At 38.2% G+C, this 15,568-nt stretch overlaps 1 protein-coding gene across 1 annotated transcript; it reads left to right on the top strand.

The window, feature by feature from the left end:
* The first annotated feature begins 2,538 nt into the window (after positions 1–2,538).
* On the top strand, positions 2,539–3,609 carry NEUROD1 (neuronal differentiation 1). The gene has a single exon (XM_006864016.1). It carries the CDS (start codon positions 2,539–2,541, stop codon positions 3,607–3,609), a length of 1,071 nt encoding a protein of 356 aa, XP_006864078.1.
* Positions 3,610–15,568: the final 11,959 nt, after the last annotated feature.

Below are 15,568 nucleotides of genomic sequence, written 5' to 3'. Positions count from 1 at the left end.
CCCCCACCCCCGCCCCAGAGGTCTGGATTTGAGCCATGGTCTCTGAAGGTTTGGTAACCAATAGGGCCGTCTTATGGACTCGCTGAGTGAGGGCACCCTTAGCAGCAATACAGTGGTTAAAAGTAGAGGGTCTGGAAGAGGGCGGTTTAGTTAAGGACTTGTCTCAAAACTGAGCTTGTAGGCAAAACCTCTCTCAAACGATTTATGTTTGTTTAGGGGGTATGGTGGAGATTAGGAGAAACCACCTTTTGGCTCTAATGAGCAAAGCATCTGCCAAGGAGGGAAAACCAAGAGATGGGCTCATCCAAGAGAGGTCAGGAAGATAATGCCGCCCCGGAGGCCACTGTTAGGTGAGTAGTGGGAAAGCCTCCTTCACCTCTGTCTGCGGTATTTCCTGCCCTAACACGCCATTCTCCCCCCATGGTCTGACCTAAATCCAGTAGTTTTTAGCTTCCCGCTCTCTTCTCTTATCTCTTTTCCCCCTCTAAGTCCCCCCTCCCTTCTGCCGCCACAAAGGGTTAATCTCTCCTGCGGGTAAAAACAGGTCCGCGGAGTCTCTAACTGGCGACAGATGGGCCACTTTCTTCTGGCCACAAAGGGGCCGGAATGGAGCGCTCGGCGGCATACAAATAGGCAGGTCACGTGGCTCCGGGCTCTTGGCTGGACCAGGAAGACCATATGGCGCATGCCGGGGAGGAAGGAGCAGGGGCGGGGGTAGGAATGGGGGGTGGAAGGGAGCGAGAGCAGGAGGAGGGCGGGAGAAGAGCAAAGTCGATGAGGGGCGGCAGGAGAGAGCGTGCAACCGGGAAGCGTGCGCAGGCGCCGGGCGCAGCGACCCGCTAGCCGCTCCACTCCCGGCCCCACCCGCGCACAGCATCACCAACTCAGCTATATAACCTGAGCGCCCGCGCTGCCGAGATACGAGGAATTCGCCCCACGCAGAAGGCACAGCGTCCCCAAGGTTATGAAACCATCTCTGCTCAGGATTCACTAACAACCACAGGTAATTATGATCCTTTTATTTTTGTTCAAGAATAAAAGTAGTATTTGAAGACACGATGTACCTATATAATCTGTATGAGTGCATTTGTGAGGACTGTGTGTATGTGTGTGTGTGTGTGTGTGTGTGTGTGTGTGTGTGTGTTTTGGAAGAGGCATCCCTCCCAATAATCTCAAATAACCAAACCAAGTGCGCACATATTGAATCACCCCACTCAATTGCCCACTGCAAGCTTTCTAATTTTCTTTTGAATTTCTGTTTTCTGAAAATATAAAAGCTTTTCTGAGTTTTTACAAAACACACAGTAAATATGATTAGCAAGTAACTACTTTGTGTCCTCATTTCTCCCAGTAAACAAGGTCACGTTTCCAAGACTTATTTTGCACATGTATTTATTTATCTTTAGTAGATTTAAAAAAATTTTCAGGCACATTGAGACTACCAAGTAATTTTTCAGTGAATGAAAGGAAACTTGATATCTTAACTGCACACATCGTGGAAAATAAATCGGCTTTAGAGATACTTTAGTTGAGAGGAGGGAAAAAGTGGAGTGATCCACGCCTGCTACCTGTTACCACTCCATAGGCGGCCAAGTCCCCAGTAGCCATGGCTAGAGCCAGAAATTCAGTTGGTTCACTAAAAGCTTTTTATTTTTCCTTATTAGAAAGGACAACTTCTCCATTGCTCATCGTCGACCATTATAATGCCTCTATCTTTTAAAGGGAGGTTTGAGGAGAACTTTGAAAAGCCCCAATAAAGAGCGGTTGGTCCTTTCAATAGGCTGTTTATTAGAGAGGAGCTGTAGGCACCTGATCCCCAGTGCGTGGGAGAGCTTGCTGCTCTGCGCCCCCCCAGCCCTCTCCAAGAAGTGAGTGCTTTTGTACAAGGTGGGAATTCAGCCGAGGGCGAGGGATAGCAGGCGAGAAAAGAAAGGCGAGAGAAGGATGGGAGACACTTGCCCACTTTTGTTGCCGAATGTTTCATTGATGGTGAAATAATTTGCTGGAAAGGACTCTTCCTCCAAACATTTGCTCATCAATCCCCTTCCAATGTATAATCTTCTTAAAAATCACTGCCAAGTTAAAAAATTACGTAATGGCTCTTCAATTTAAATCGCTAAGTACCTGGTAGCAAGGACAGAAATGGGAATAAATTGCATGATTTTCAAACTCTTTTCTTGTGGAGTTAAGTGTGACTTTGGAAACAAGCAGATAAACAAGAATTCACTGATATGTGCATTCGCTTCATTCACAGGATCCTGCCGGGTAATCTCCATAAACATTTTGAAGTCAATCTCACTAGGAAATAGATATACATGCATGAATGTGTACACACACACACCAGTCCTGTCCTCTTCCTTACGTACCAACAGGGAATACACATGCCATTATAAAAACCTGTATTTAACTTTTCCTCGGAGGCATCCCTTTTGTAATGAATCGGCCCTTCTAGCACACATGCATTTGTACAGGGCTGAAGAGCATGAACTGATTGTGTATGTTTCCCTTTCTCGTCTGTTAAATGTAGGAAACTGAAACATGACCAAGTCGTACAGCGAGAGTGGGCTGATGGGCGAGCCTCAGCCTCAAGGTCCCCCAAGCTGGACAGATGAGTGTCTCAGTTCTCAGGACGAGGAGCACGAGGCAGACAAGAAGGAGGATGACCTCGAAGCCATGAATGCAGAGGAGGATTCATTGAGAAACGAGGGAGAGGAAGAGGACGAAGATGAGGACCTTGAAGAGGAGGAAGAAGAGGAAGAGGAAGATGATGATCAAAAACCCAAGAGACGCGGCCCCAAAAAGAAGAAGATGACTAAGGCTCGCCTGGAGCGGTTTAAGCTGAGGCGCATGAAGGCCAATGCCCGAGAGCGGAACCGCATGCACGGACTGAACGCGGCACTGGACAACTTGCGCAAGGTAGTGCCCTGCTACTCCAAGACACAGAAGCTGTCCAAAATCGAGACTCTTCGCTTAGCCAAGAACTATATCTGGGCTCTGTCCGAGATTTTGCGTTCTGGCAAAAGCCCTGACCTAGTCTCCTTCGTACAGACGCTCTGCAAGGGCTTATCCCAGCCCACCACCAACCTGGTTGCCGGCTGCCTGCAGCTCAACCCTCGGACTTTTCTGCCTGAGCAGAACCAAGACATGCCCCCACACCTTCCGACAGCCAGTGCTTCCTTTCCTGTGCACACCTACTCCTACCAGTCTCCGGGGCTTCCCAGTCCGCCGTACGGCACCATGGACAGCTCCCACGTCTTCCACGTCAAGCCGCCGCCACACGCCTACAGCGCCGCGCTGGAGCCCTTCTTTGAAAGCCCCCTGACTGATTGCACCAGCCCTTCCTTTGACGGACCCCTCAGCCCGCCGCTTAGTATCAATGGCAACTTCTCTTTCAAACACGAACCGTCCACCGAATTTGAGAAAAATTATGCCTTTACCATGCACTATCCCGCAGCAACCCTGGCAGGGGCCCAAAGCCACGGATCAATCTTCACCGGCACTGCTGCCCCTCGCTGCGAGATCCCCATAGACAATATTATGTCCTTTGATAGCCATTCACATCATGAGCGAGTCATGAGTGCCCAGCTCAATGCCATCTTTCACGACTAACCCTTTGGCAAAGGCCCATCAGTTTCACCATCCATCCCCAGGAAACGAACCCACTGTGCTTACAGTGACTGTCGTGTTTACAAAAGGCAGCCCTTTGGGTACTACTGCTGCAAAGTGCAAATACTCCAAGCTTCAAGTGATATATGTATTTATTGTCGGTACTGCCTTTGGAAGAAACAGGGGAATCAAAGTTCCTGTTCACCTTATGTATTATTTTCTATAGCTCTTCTATTTTAAAAGAAAAATGATACAGTGAAGTTACAAAAAAAACAAAAACAAAAACAAAAGCCTGCACCACAAATTTGGTGTAGCTGTAGTCAGATCATATTAATTATCTGATCGGGATAACAAAATCACAAGCAATAATTAGGATCTATGCAATTTTTAAACCTAGTAATGGGCCAATTAAAATATATATAAATATATATTTTTCAACCAGCATTTTACTACTTGTTACCTTTCCCATGCCGAATTATTTTGTTGTGATTTTGTACAGAATTTTTAATGACTTTTTATAATGTGGATTTCCTATTTTAAAACCATGCAGCTTCATCAATTTTTATACATATCAGAAAAGTAGAATTATATCTAATTTATACAAAATAATTTAACTAATTTAAACCAGCAGAAAAGTGCTTAGAAAGTTATTGTGTTGCCTTAGCACTTCTTTCCTCTCTAATTGTAAAAAAAAAAAAAAAAAAAAATGCACAATTTGAGCAATTAATTTCACTTTAAAGTGTTTCTCTTTCCTTAGAAAACAGATTCATACTCTCAAGAGGATGAGAAAGCAAGATGTTGATCTCTATCAAAGCATATCAGTTCAACACATTACTTGCACAAGTTTATATATACGTATTATAAACAAATGCCAACATAACCCTTCTTTAAATCAAAAGCTGCTTGACTATCACATACAATTTGCACTGTTTCTTTTTAGTCTTTTACTCCTTTGCATTCCATGATTTTACAGATATTCTGAAGCTATTGATGTTTCCAGAAAATATAAATGCATGATTTTATACATAGTCACACAAATGGTGGTTTGTCATATATTCATGTAATAAATCTGAGCCTAAATCTGATCAGGTGTTAATGTTGGGATTTATACCTATTGTAGTCAATTAGTACAGTAGCTTAAATAAATTCAAGCCATTTGATTCATAATTAGAACAATAGCTATTGCATGTAAAATGCAGTCCAGAATAAGTGCTGTTTGAGATGTGATGCTGGTACCACTGGATTCGATCTGTACTGTAATCTTGTTTGTAATCCTGTATATTATGGTGTAATACACAATTTAGAAAACACTCATCCAGTTGCAATAAAATAGTATTGAAAATCTAAGAAGTTGTTGCATTTCATTTTTCCAAGTGTAAATAATTACTGGGGAGATTGTAACTTTACTCGCTTAGTTTAGAAAAACACAAAACATTATTCATAGACTAACATGTTGTTTCAAAGTTTACTTTGACAAGCTCTCTAGTTTGCTTATTTTGCTCAGGGAGTCACAAGCCTTTTGTAAATAATAAAGACACCTAGCTACTATTTCATATTTGAATATGGGGTGGGGGGTACAAACAATTATGCTTTTGTTTTTCTTTGTTGTAAGGGACTTCACCTTTAGATGCTTTACTCCTGCTTTGTAAATGCTTAACAGGATTCTTTTTCTTTTGTAAAAGAAGATTTAGTTAATTTTTAACATGAAAGACAAAAGTACCATCTTTTTTTTCCTGACTACATATTTAAATATAGCTGATAAAAAAAAAAATAGAGAGAGATTACCATTTCCTTAGGACTCTGTATATTTTCCTGAACAGGTCTCTATTACTAACTAATATTGTCCTGAAAAGAAACTTATATGCTTTTAGAAAATGCCAGGGGAAAGTGACTTAATTAAGAAGAAGAACCATTTTATGATTGTTCTATGAATTTCTTGTGATTTGAAATGATTTTTCCAGGAAAAATATTGTGACTTATTTGTACTAAAGAATAAATTATTTGTCTCGTAATATGCTTTGGAAAGGGGTAGTTGTATTTCCTCCCCTGTTGGGGCACTAATCTCTTTCTTTATAAATCCAAACCCTCTAGAAAAAATTTACAGATGATTCTGTCTGTTTAGAAGTCAACTTAAAAAAAAAAAAGAGTTTGGCATTTCTCTTTTCAGGATGTATTGACTGACAGGAAGGATTCCTGGGGAATAACGTCTTGGCACTTGTGTCCTGGCTCTACTATGGTGCTCTGATTACTGTCATTAGTAACTCCATTGTTTCTCCTCTGATTCAGATGCCACATTGGATGACTACCTCCCTTTCCAGGCTTGTTTCTTTAATCTTCTTCTCATTGGTGATTTAGGGGTTCCAGAAAGCTGACCTCATTTAGCAAGCTGCTCCAGAAAAAAATGTGAGTTATCTAATGGACAGGAACAATTAGCAATACTAATAACATTGCCAATAGGGCTGTATCAAGCTGTGGCAGTAGCAATAAAGAATAACTCAAGGTTAAGGAAAAAGTTGAGTACAGTTGAAAATACATTATTTTAACATGTTTTCCATCAGCCTTCATCACATGAGAAAAAATGCTTTCAAATTAGTCTCAACCTTATCCAAAATGTAGCCATCCCCTTCCAAGTGAGTCAGAGTTGTTATTTTGGAATCAAGCTGTTGCTTTGTATACCAAGGATTGCTCTCACTGTTCTTACTTTAAGACACATGATACTGATATGATATTTGAGCACTGTCAGCCTTCCAGTTTGGGAGATCATGATTTGAACATTCAGATCTGATCTGATCCATTCAACTGCTCTATTTCACCTGTAATTGAAAATAGCCATCTTCTTGCAAACTAAAAACTTACAGTAATGAATAGGTGAAAGAATAAGAGAATAACATTCTAAAAAATTAATCTTTTAGAGAAGCATGCAGAGAAATCTAGAATGTAGGCTTATGTGTAAGGTACAAATGAAGATAGGAAGTTAAGACTGATTTTTCTTTTCCCCCTGTCTGCTTATGTGAGTTCATTCTAAAATATAAGATTCTTTCAGTCAGTCAAGGAGTAACTCACATGCCACCATCTTTTATTCAAAGGCAGGCACAGATGTTCCTTCTGCAGGGGAGGTTTTAATTTATGAAAATGATATTGTTTATGCATGAATGAACTGAAAGCACTCTGCATAACACACAGCACTTCCATCTGATCAGAGAAATACCACAGAACTAGTGCCAATGTCAGAAACATATTCTACAAATTTACTCACTTAAATGTTTAATGAATATTTGGAAGGCATTTTCAAACCACAAGAAACCTTTTCAATGATCTTCCTCTTTCTCTTTTTTTTTTTTATGAATTGCTACCCATAATTAAAAGAGATTCATATAGTCATTGTACTTAGCTAGATTAATATCTGTACCTAGCTAATGAGAAAAGAAAATGTTTCACTAAGTTAAAATCAACCCAAAAGATATATGAAAACATGATAGCTTTGGACACACTTAGTAAATATTTCTTTTAATCTTCTTGTATAAATAATCCTTGCTATACTATTTAGCATTATATGTGCTACTTCATCTTGAGGAATTCTATTCCTATCAAAGGAAATGGTTCAGATCTACTTACTTAACCTGAAAATGCTGTAAAGAAACTATTTTTCAGAAAAATATTTTAGTTAAAATAATAGCAATTTCAAATTTGGAAATGAAATTTAGCTAAGTATTTTACCTAATGCATAATTTTTCTTAAGTAAAAACACTTTGCATAGTTTAGATTTCACTTAAATCACCAATTGCATTTATAATCTATTTTTAATTCATAAAATTAAATGTACAGTACAATAAAGGACTATAATACCTTTAGAATGTTTTACTAATTTTAGTTTTATAGTGTTATAGCAAAATAACATTTGAAACAAATTGCAGGAGTTCTAATTTACTAGTGTTAAAAAACTCCCTTTATTTTCACATTTGCAAATCTATGTATTCTGGCAAAATTTATGCATTTCTGAAAGAAGATAGCAATTACTAAAATGATGTATGGATCATTAGTTAACAGTTTGAACCAAGCTGTTTTGGTTCTATAATTAAACAAGAGATTTAAAATGAAAATATCTATTAAACAATTAATACAATTAGAGATCAAAACAAAGGCTGATTTTGTCCTAAAATGGAAAAATAAAATAGCAAAGTCGTTTTTTACACTACACTGAAACCTCATTTCTCTTCTCCTCTTCTTCCGTTACCACTTCTTTCCTGAAATCCATTTAAATAAAATCTTTAGTTCCATTCTCTGATAAAAAGTGAAAAAGCCAATGCATCATCTTGTGGAACACCAGAATTTGCTGTTACCATTGCAAAGAAGCATTCTGGCCTCAGATGCACAGTGATTTGTATGGTGGCGTAATCACTGGCTGCTAGCCAGGCATTATGTTTCAGAGGTCACTATTGTCAAGAATTATTCAACTAGAAATCTACACAGTATGAACTCAAAAGTCGAGATCATCTTCCTTCCTATGACAAGAAGAATTCTGAACTGGCAATTGACTCATGGATTCTCTTCACATACTAACACTTGGTTCAGTGGCTTTGATAGAATTAGCCAAACTAGTGGCATTGACAAGGCCACAGTCCCTGGAGACTTCTGTTTAAATTGCTAATTTTAAAATGCCTTCAAATGCAGAACATTATGCTAATGCTGAACTAAATCTACAGTTACATTAAATGTGAATTTGACCATGTAGACATTATTGTAAGGAATCCATTATGGTGATATAATGCCTTATGTACTAGACTGTTAACTGCAGGGTCAGCAGCTCAAACTCACCAAAACTGCTTTGAGGGAAGTAAGACTATCTACTCACATAAAGATTTATAGTCTCAAAAGCCCAAACGGGAAGTTCTACTCTGTTTTATAGGGTCCTATGATTTGAAATTGACTTATGACAGTGAGTTTGGTTTTTAATTGTTGTTGCTGTTGTTTAAACATTGTACTATTTGTCTAATTAATTTCATGGCAGATATTTATAGTGACAGTAACCATCTTTAGAGATCCCTGTTGTTGTTGTTGCTAAGTACTGCGGAGTCAGTTCTGACTCATAGCGCCCCCGTATAGGATTTCCAAGGAGTGGAAATTTCCAAGGTGAGTTTGAACAGCCAACCTTGTGGTTAGCGGTTCAGTGCTTAGGTATATGAAGTAATGCATACATGTAAAATGATATTTCTAGAATAAGTTGAGCTAGCATATATGAGATAATTAGATGACATACGTAGCTGTTAACATGATTAACCACTTCGATTTTCATGTCTTAAGGACAGGCAGCCAGAAAGACTATCTTATACACTTAATAAATTCTGCCTGTGATGAGTGCTTTTCATTCATTTACATGTTTCATCATCAAAAACAGCCCTTTGCCTTATTTTATAGGCCAGGAAAATACTGGCAGCTAGAATATCTAGCCATTTACATTGCTGTCTTCCTATCCTCATTTGGGTATAGTTCAAATATCACTTCCTCAAGAAGTGTTTTCTGACCTCTACCTAAAGTAGTAACTGTCTTTAACCCCACCAAATCGCTATTCTTGTTAGGGACTGTCAAGTCAATTTCAGCTCATAGTGACCCCAGATAACAGAGTAGGATTTTCTTAGCTGATTTCTGTATGGAAACAGATCACCAGGTCTTTCTCCAGAGGAGCCTCTGGATGGACTCAAACTGCTAACTCTTGGGTTAGCAGATTAATGCTTAAATGTTTGTACCACGGTTCTTTAAGTCACTATTGTTGTCTGGTTTACTTGTTAGATTTTTGTTTGTCTGTTTTGTTTTTAAGTCATCTACCACCTCTAATTGAGTTAATAAATAACATTATAATAAACAGAGAAAAGGCTGAAGTTGACAAAACTTCATTTTGCTTGGCTCACCAATCAGCACTAATGAAAGCAGCAGTTAAGAAATCAAACAACATATTGCATTAGGCAAATATGCTGCCAAAGTCCTCTTTAAAGTGTTAAAGAGCAAAGATACCAGTTTGAGGACTAACACCTTTGTGCACCTGACCTAAGCCATCATATTTTCAATCACCTCAAATGCAAGCCAAAGTTGGGCAATGAATAAGCAAGACCATAGAAGAATAGATGCCATTGAATGATGTAGCTGGTGAAGAATATTGCAAGTATAATGAAGTACCAGAAGAACATATAAATCTATCTTGAGGAGATACAGTTAGAATGCTCCTTAGAATTAAGGATGACAAGGCTTTTTGTCTCATTCTTAGGATACGTTGTCAGGAGGGACTAGTACCTGGAGAAGGACACCATGTTTGATAAGGTCAGCAAAAAAAAAAAGGAATCTCCCCAACAAGATGGATTGACATAGTGAAAGTTACAGTGGACTCAAACATAACAACAATTGTGAGGCTGGCACAGGATAGAGTAATGTTTAATTCTGTTGTGTATATGGTTGCTATGAGGAGAAACTGACTAGACGGCACCTAACAACCACCTCCTCCAGTAGAATGTTGGCATCACAGGAATAGGGACCTTATCTGTTGTTGTTTTTTTTGTTTTGTTTTAATTGTTTCTCTGGTAGTTAGAAGACACAGGAGATGGTCAACAAATATGTACCTTTCCAAATAATTCAACTATACCAGCCTGATACCACAGTCCCTTGTCTTAACTACTATAATGTAAGTCAAGCTACTTGAGAGTGGAAAGGACCACAAATAGCTTTCTGCCTAGTGAAATGTATAAGCACTGATCCTATAAAAATATAAAAAATTAGTTTAATTTTTTATGATACCCACCCATTTACTCTCATTGAGTCAATTCCAACTAATAAGGTTCCAAGACTGTAAATCTTTACTTTTGGGAGTAAACAGCCTCAGAGCAGTTGATAGATTTGAAACACTAACCCTGTGGTTTGCAGTGCAACACTTAGTCCATTTCACCCCCAGGGCTCCTACTCTATGATACTGTATGACCCCAAACATTTTTCCCCTCTTGAAAATCTTAAGTTATCGGTCATCTTTTTCTTTTATTGATATCAATTAGTTAAATACAAACTGGAATTTGACTAACAGAAAAACTAAGATGGTATAGGCTCTTTCCAAACCACATCTTTCTCTTTTATTTTACATTATCATACAAAATAAATGTAAAATAAAAGAGGGAGAAACATTAGCCCTGGTAGTGTAGTAGTGGTTATGTGTTGGGCTGCTAAATGACAAGGTCAACAATACGAATATATCAGATGCTCATGGAAGAAAGTTGACGCTTTGTACTCCCACAAACATTCACTGCCTCAGAAACCCTACACAGGATCACTCTGAGTTGGAAAACCAACTCGATAAACACTCTACCACCATCTTGAATATCTGCTATTTTATTTTATTTACTGCTTATCAGAAAGGAAGCTGCGCTATCTAGCATTAAGCAATTGTTCCTGTTCTAGTTTTTTAATAGACTTTGTTTTTCAGGGAACTTTTAGATTTATAAAAAAAATCATGCAAATAAGATGAGGATATGTGTCTTCTCCCTGTTGCAGTTTTTCCTATTATTTACCTCTTCTATTAATGTGCTTCATTTGTTAAGCTGTAAGAACCAACACTGGGACGTGATTACTAACTGAAGCTCATAATTTATATTAGGATTCACTATGTTTCATATCATTCTATGGATTTTGACAAAGGTGTCCACCATTATAGTCTTTTACAGAACATTTCACGTCTATAAAAATGCCCCGTGTTCTACTGATTGATCTCTTCTTCTCTTTCTCTTGAAATCCTGTCAACCACTGATAGCTATCATTTTTATTGTTTTGTCTTTCCCAGAATGTCCTCTAGTTGAAATCATATAAAAAAGTGTGTAGCTTTTTTTCAGACTGACTTCTTGCAGTTGGCAACAAGCATTTAAGATTCTTCTGTATTTTTTCCTAGCTTGGTAACTCATTTCTTTTTATCACTAATATATATACACTCTGTTGTATAGCTGTACTGTAATTTATTTTCTCATTCACTAATTGTAGGGCATCTTGGTTGCTTCTAATTTTTAACAACAATTAATAAAACTGCTGCAAGCATTCAAGTGCAGGTTTTTATGGGATCATACATATTCAACTCATTTGGGTAAATACTTAGGGATATGATTGCTATATCATTATCGAATTTTTAAATAAATTCATAAAGTTTCTACATCATATTTCATCAGTGAGTGAGAAATCCTATTCCTTTCTATCCTCACCAGCATGTGGTGTTGCCAGCATTTTGGATTTTAGCACTTCCTCTCACGTACTTTTGGACAATGAATGAAGAAGAACGTAGAAGAATTGATGCATTTGAGTCATGATGTTGGAGGAGAATATTAAAAATACCGTGGACTGCCAAAAGAACAAACAAATCTCTGGTGGAAGAAGTACAGCCAGAGTGCTCCATAGAAGCTAGGAGAGTCAGGCTTTGTCTCTCATACTGGATATTACTGTATGGATCATAACAAGCCATGATAACATTGTGAAGAATGGAGATTCCAAAACTCTTAATTGTCCTCATGAGGAACCTGTACATATAGACCAAGGGTATTTGTTGGAACAGAACAAGGATATGTTGAATGGCTCGAAATCAGAATGTGCCAGGGTTGTATCCTTTAATCATATTTATTCCATCTGTATGTTGAACAAATAATCTGAGAAGCTGGGTTATGTGAAGAAGAACATGGCATCAGGATTGGAGGAAGGCTCATTAATAACCTGAGATATGCAAATGACACAACCTTACTTGCTGGAAGTGAAGAAGACTTGAAATACTTACTGATGAAGATCAAAGACTACAGCCTTCAGAATGGATTTTACCTCAAGGCTATGAAAATGAAAATTGTCACAATTGGCCCAATATGTAACATCATGCATGATAAATACAGAAGAGATTGAAGATTTAAAAGACTTCATTTTAATTGAATTCACAATAAACACTCATGGAAACAGCAGTTAAAAATCATGACATATTGCATTAGGCAAATTTGCTACCAAAGGCCACTTTAGAGTGTTCAAGAGCAAAGATGTCCCTTTGAGACTAAAGTGCACCTGACCTAAGCCGTGGTATTTGCAATTACTTCATATATACGCAAATGTTGGATCATGAATAAGAAAGACAGAGAAGAATCAATGCATTTGAATTATGGTGTTGAAGAAGAATACTAAAATGCCCATGGACTGCCAGAAGAACAAACAAATGTGTGTTGGAAGAAGCACAGTTAAAATGTTGCTTAGAAGTGAAAACGGCGATACTTTGTCTCTCCTTCTTTGGACATGTTGTCAGGAGGGACTAGTCCTGGAGAAAGAGATGTTTGGTAAAGTGGAGGGTCAGCGGAAAAAAGTGGAAGACCTCTGACAAGATCAATTGACACAGTAGCAGCAAAAGTGGATTCAAACTGTGAGGATGGCACAGGCTTGGGTACTGTTTGTTTCTCTTGTGCTATGAGCCAGAACCGACTGGAAGGCACCTAAAAACAACAACAATATAGACTACTTTCAGTAGTGAGAAATGATTTTGCCCTCCTGTTTATGATATCTTTTTGCTACAATGTCAGCTATTGAAAATGAAGAGAGCTCTGGTAGCGTAGTGGTTACGAATCATGCTGCGAACTGCAAGGTCAGCAGTTCGAAACTACCAGCTGCTCCGCGGGAGAAAGATGAGGCTTTCTGCTCCCGTAAAGATTTAAAGCCTCGGAAACCCTGTATATGGTCACTATAGATCGGAACTGACTTGAAGGCACTTAACAACAACAATTTTATTTGAAGACCTATAATACTGAATTTCACATTCCACATTACAGCATTGCTAACAGTTACTCTGAGAAGGGTTGAAGCTTTCTATTTGATAAAAATAATTTCAAAGTTTTTATTATGTGCTTATGAATATCAAAGCCTATTTGAAAATGGGGCTTTAAAAAAACCCTCAAAGAAACAGAAACACTATTCTTTACTGTATACAATACTGCTTACTGAGACATTAGAGTCTTGTTGGGAGAGATTTGGTCCATTTTGGTTGAGATGTGGCTCAATAGAGTAAGAAATTTTAAACAGGGTTGCAACCTGACTGGGCAAAACTAACATATGCAGAACATTTGATATTCAACTTGCTAGTATTCTAGAATTTTTTCTGTGTTCTTTGTAATTGTTGTAGGAACATATGGCCTTCTACCTTTTAGGTAGCAGGAGCCAGAATAGCAGGAACATTCTGGTAAAATCTCCACTCAGCATGAGAGGGAAAGCAGTTCCCTTGACACATTGACAACATGCCCATTTCACATCAGAAATGACTGGGAGCTGGATGCAACTAAACTCATTTTGCTCAAAATACACATACACACTGACATAGCAAATTAACTATGACCTATTGTCGTAAATCTGTGTATTTTTTAAATCTATGAAACATAATACATCCTATGATATCAAAAATTAATATAGAAACATGAGTTTACAAATTTTAATTTATTAATCCAGCATTTCCTATGGTAAAATCACTGCCTTAGTTACAAGAAAAAGAGTCACTAATAACCAGATTATGCCATGGCTCCCGCTGAAGTACCAATTTGATGGGAGATGGTAGGAAGACAGCAAGCAAATAAATGAACTACGTACCTTTAGATGGTGGAAAGTGCAGTGAAGAAAATAACATTGAGTAGGGTACAACTTTTGTTAGATGAGTAGCAAAGACCCTCTAAGATTGCAACCCTCTAAGATGAAGTTGATCTTGGTGCCATGCAAGTTATGTCATGACTTGGTGAAGAGTGTTCTAGATTGAGTAAATGCAATATTGGAAGCATTGAGGCAGGAATAAACTTGTCTTATTTGAAGAACAGAAATTCAGTCAGTGTAGTTGGACATATAAGTTGTCATGAGTTGGATTCAACTTGATGGCAACTAGTATGACTGTTTGGTTTGGTTTACTTGGACACAAATATAGGAAGAGAGGGGAAAAATGATTGAAGATGAAGTTTGAGCAGATGGGCTAGGGCCAGATCACATGGAGTCTTATATGTCATGGTGGGAATTTGGATTTTCTTCTATTTACAGAGAAATTCTTTAAAATATATATTTGGTGAAGTAAAATAGAGATTTAAAGAGAACTAAGCTGATAGTGATTTGATCACATAGACACTCAAATCATGTAATTTAATTCTAAGCATAGAAGCTAGCAGAGACTTTGGGATATCAGAGGGAGTAACATGGGGTTATTCAATGGTCAGAGTTCAGAACTATCACAATTGGTCATGATTGGAATTAGACATTTTGGTCCCCTGACCTCAATGCAGTGTATTTTAATATCTCTGTTGCCTGCAAATTCATCTGCATCCATCTGCATCCATACTGAGAAGGTTACACAGATGAGGAGGAGGCTGGACTTGCCCAGACACTTCATAGCCTCCTGAAAGTAAGTGAACAATAGCTTAGGATTTTTTTAAGGTCCTCTGTGCAGATTTGGATTTCAACAGCAAAAAGTGTAGGATAAGCACTAGACTGCCAACATACCAACCATTCCTTGGAAACACTATAGAGGGTTACTATGAGTCCGAACCAACTGGATGATATTTAACAACAACAACAACAAAGGAGTGGTGTCTGTTTGTAGGCTTAGCTAAACCTGTTTAAAATGTAAAGTGTTCATTACCTGTTAATAGCTGTTTAATGCCCTGAAAACAAATAACCAAGTTTCTAGTCAAATCATGGAAAATAATGTTTAGTAAGCTTCCTGGAAGATTTCTGAAAGCAATTTTTGTACACCAGCATGTTGTATGAATCACTATGAGACAACTCATCCTCAGGAACTGTGGGGGTGGGGTGGGTGGGTAGTAAAATGAATGAGGAAACTTAGTTTAATTGATACATCTAAGCAGTTAAGGAGTTCATTTATCCGCTAGAATTAACTTAATCATTAGTTCTTGAGCAGGATTGCCCATAGAGTTTTCTAGATTGCAAGTTTTAT

Source organism: Chrysochloris asiatica, unplaced genomic scaffold (genome assembly GCF_000296735.1).
Source record: "Chrysochloris asiatica unplaced genomic scaffold, ChrAsi1.0 scaffold00059, whole genome shotgun sequence".
Classification (NCBI taxonomy): domain Eukaryota; kingdom Metazoa; phylum Chordata; class Mammalia; order Afrosoricida; family Chrysochloridae; genus Chrysochloris; species Chrysochloris asiatica.
This window is presented reverse-complemented; position numbering and strand designations above follow the sequence as displayed.

What these genes read in the sequence shown, in the direction of transcription:
- NEUROD1 (XM_006864016.1), top strand. Translation starts at nt 2,539, where the DNA reads ATGACCAAGTCGTACAGCGAGAGTGGGCTGATGGGCGAGCCTCAGCCT.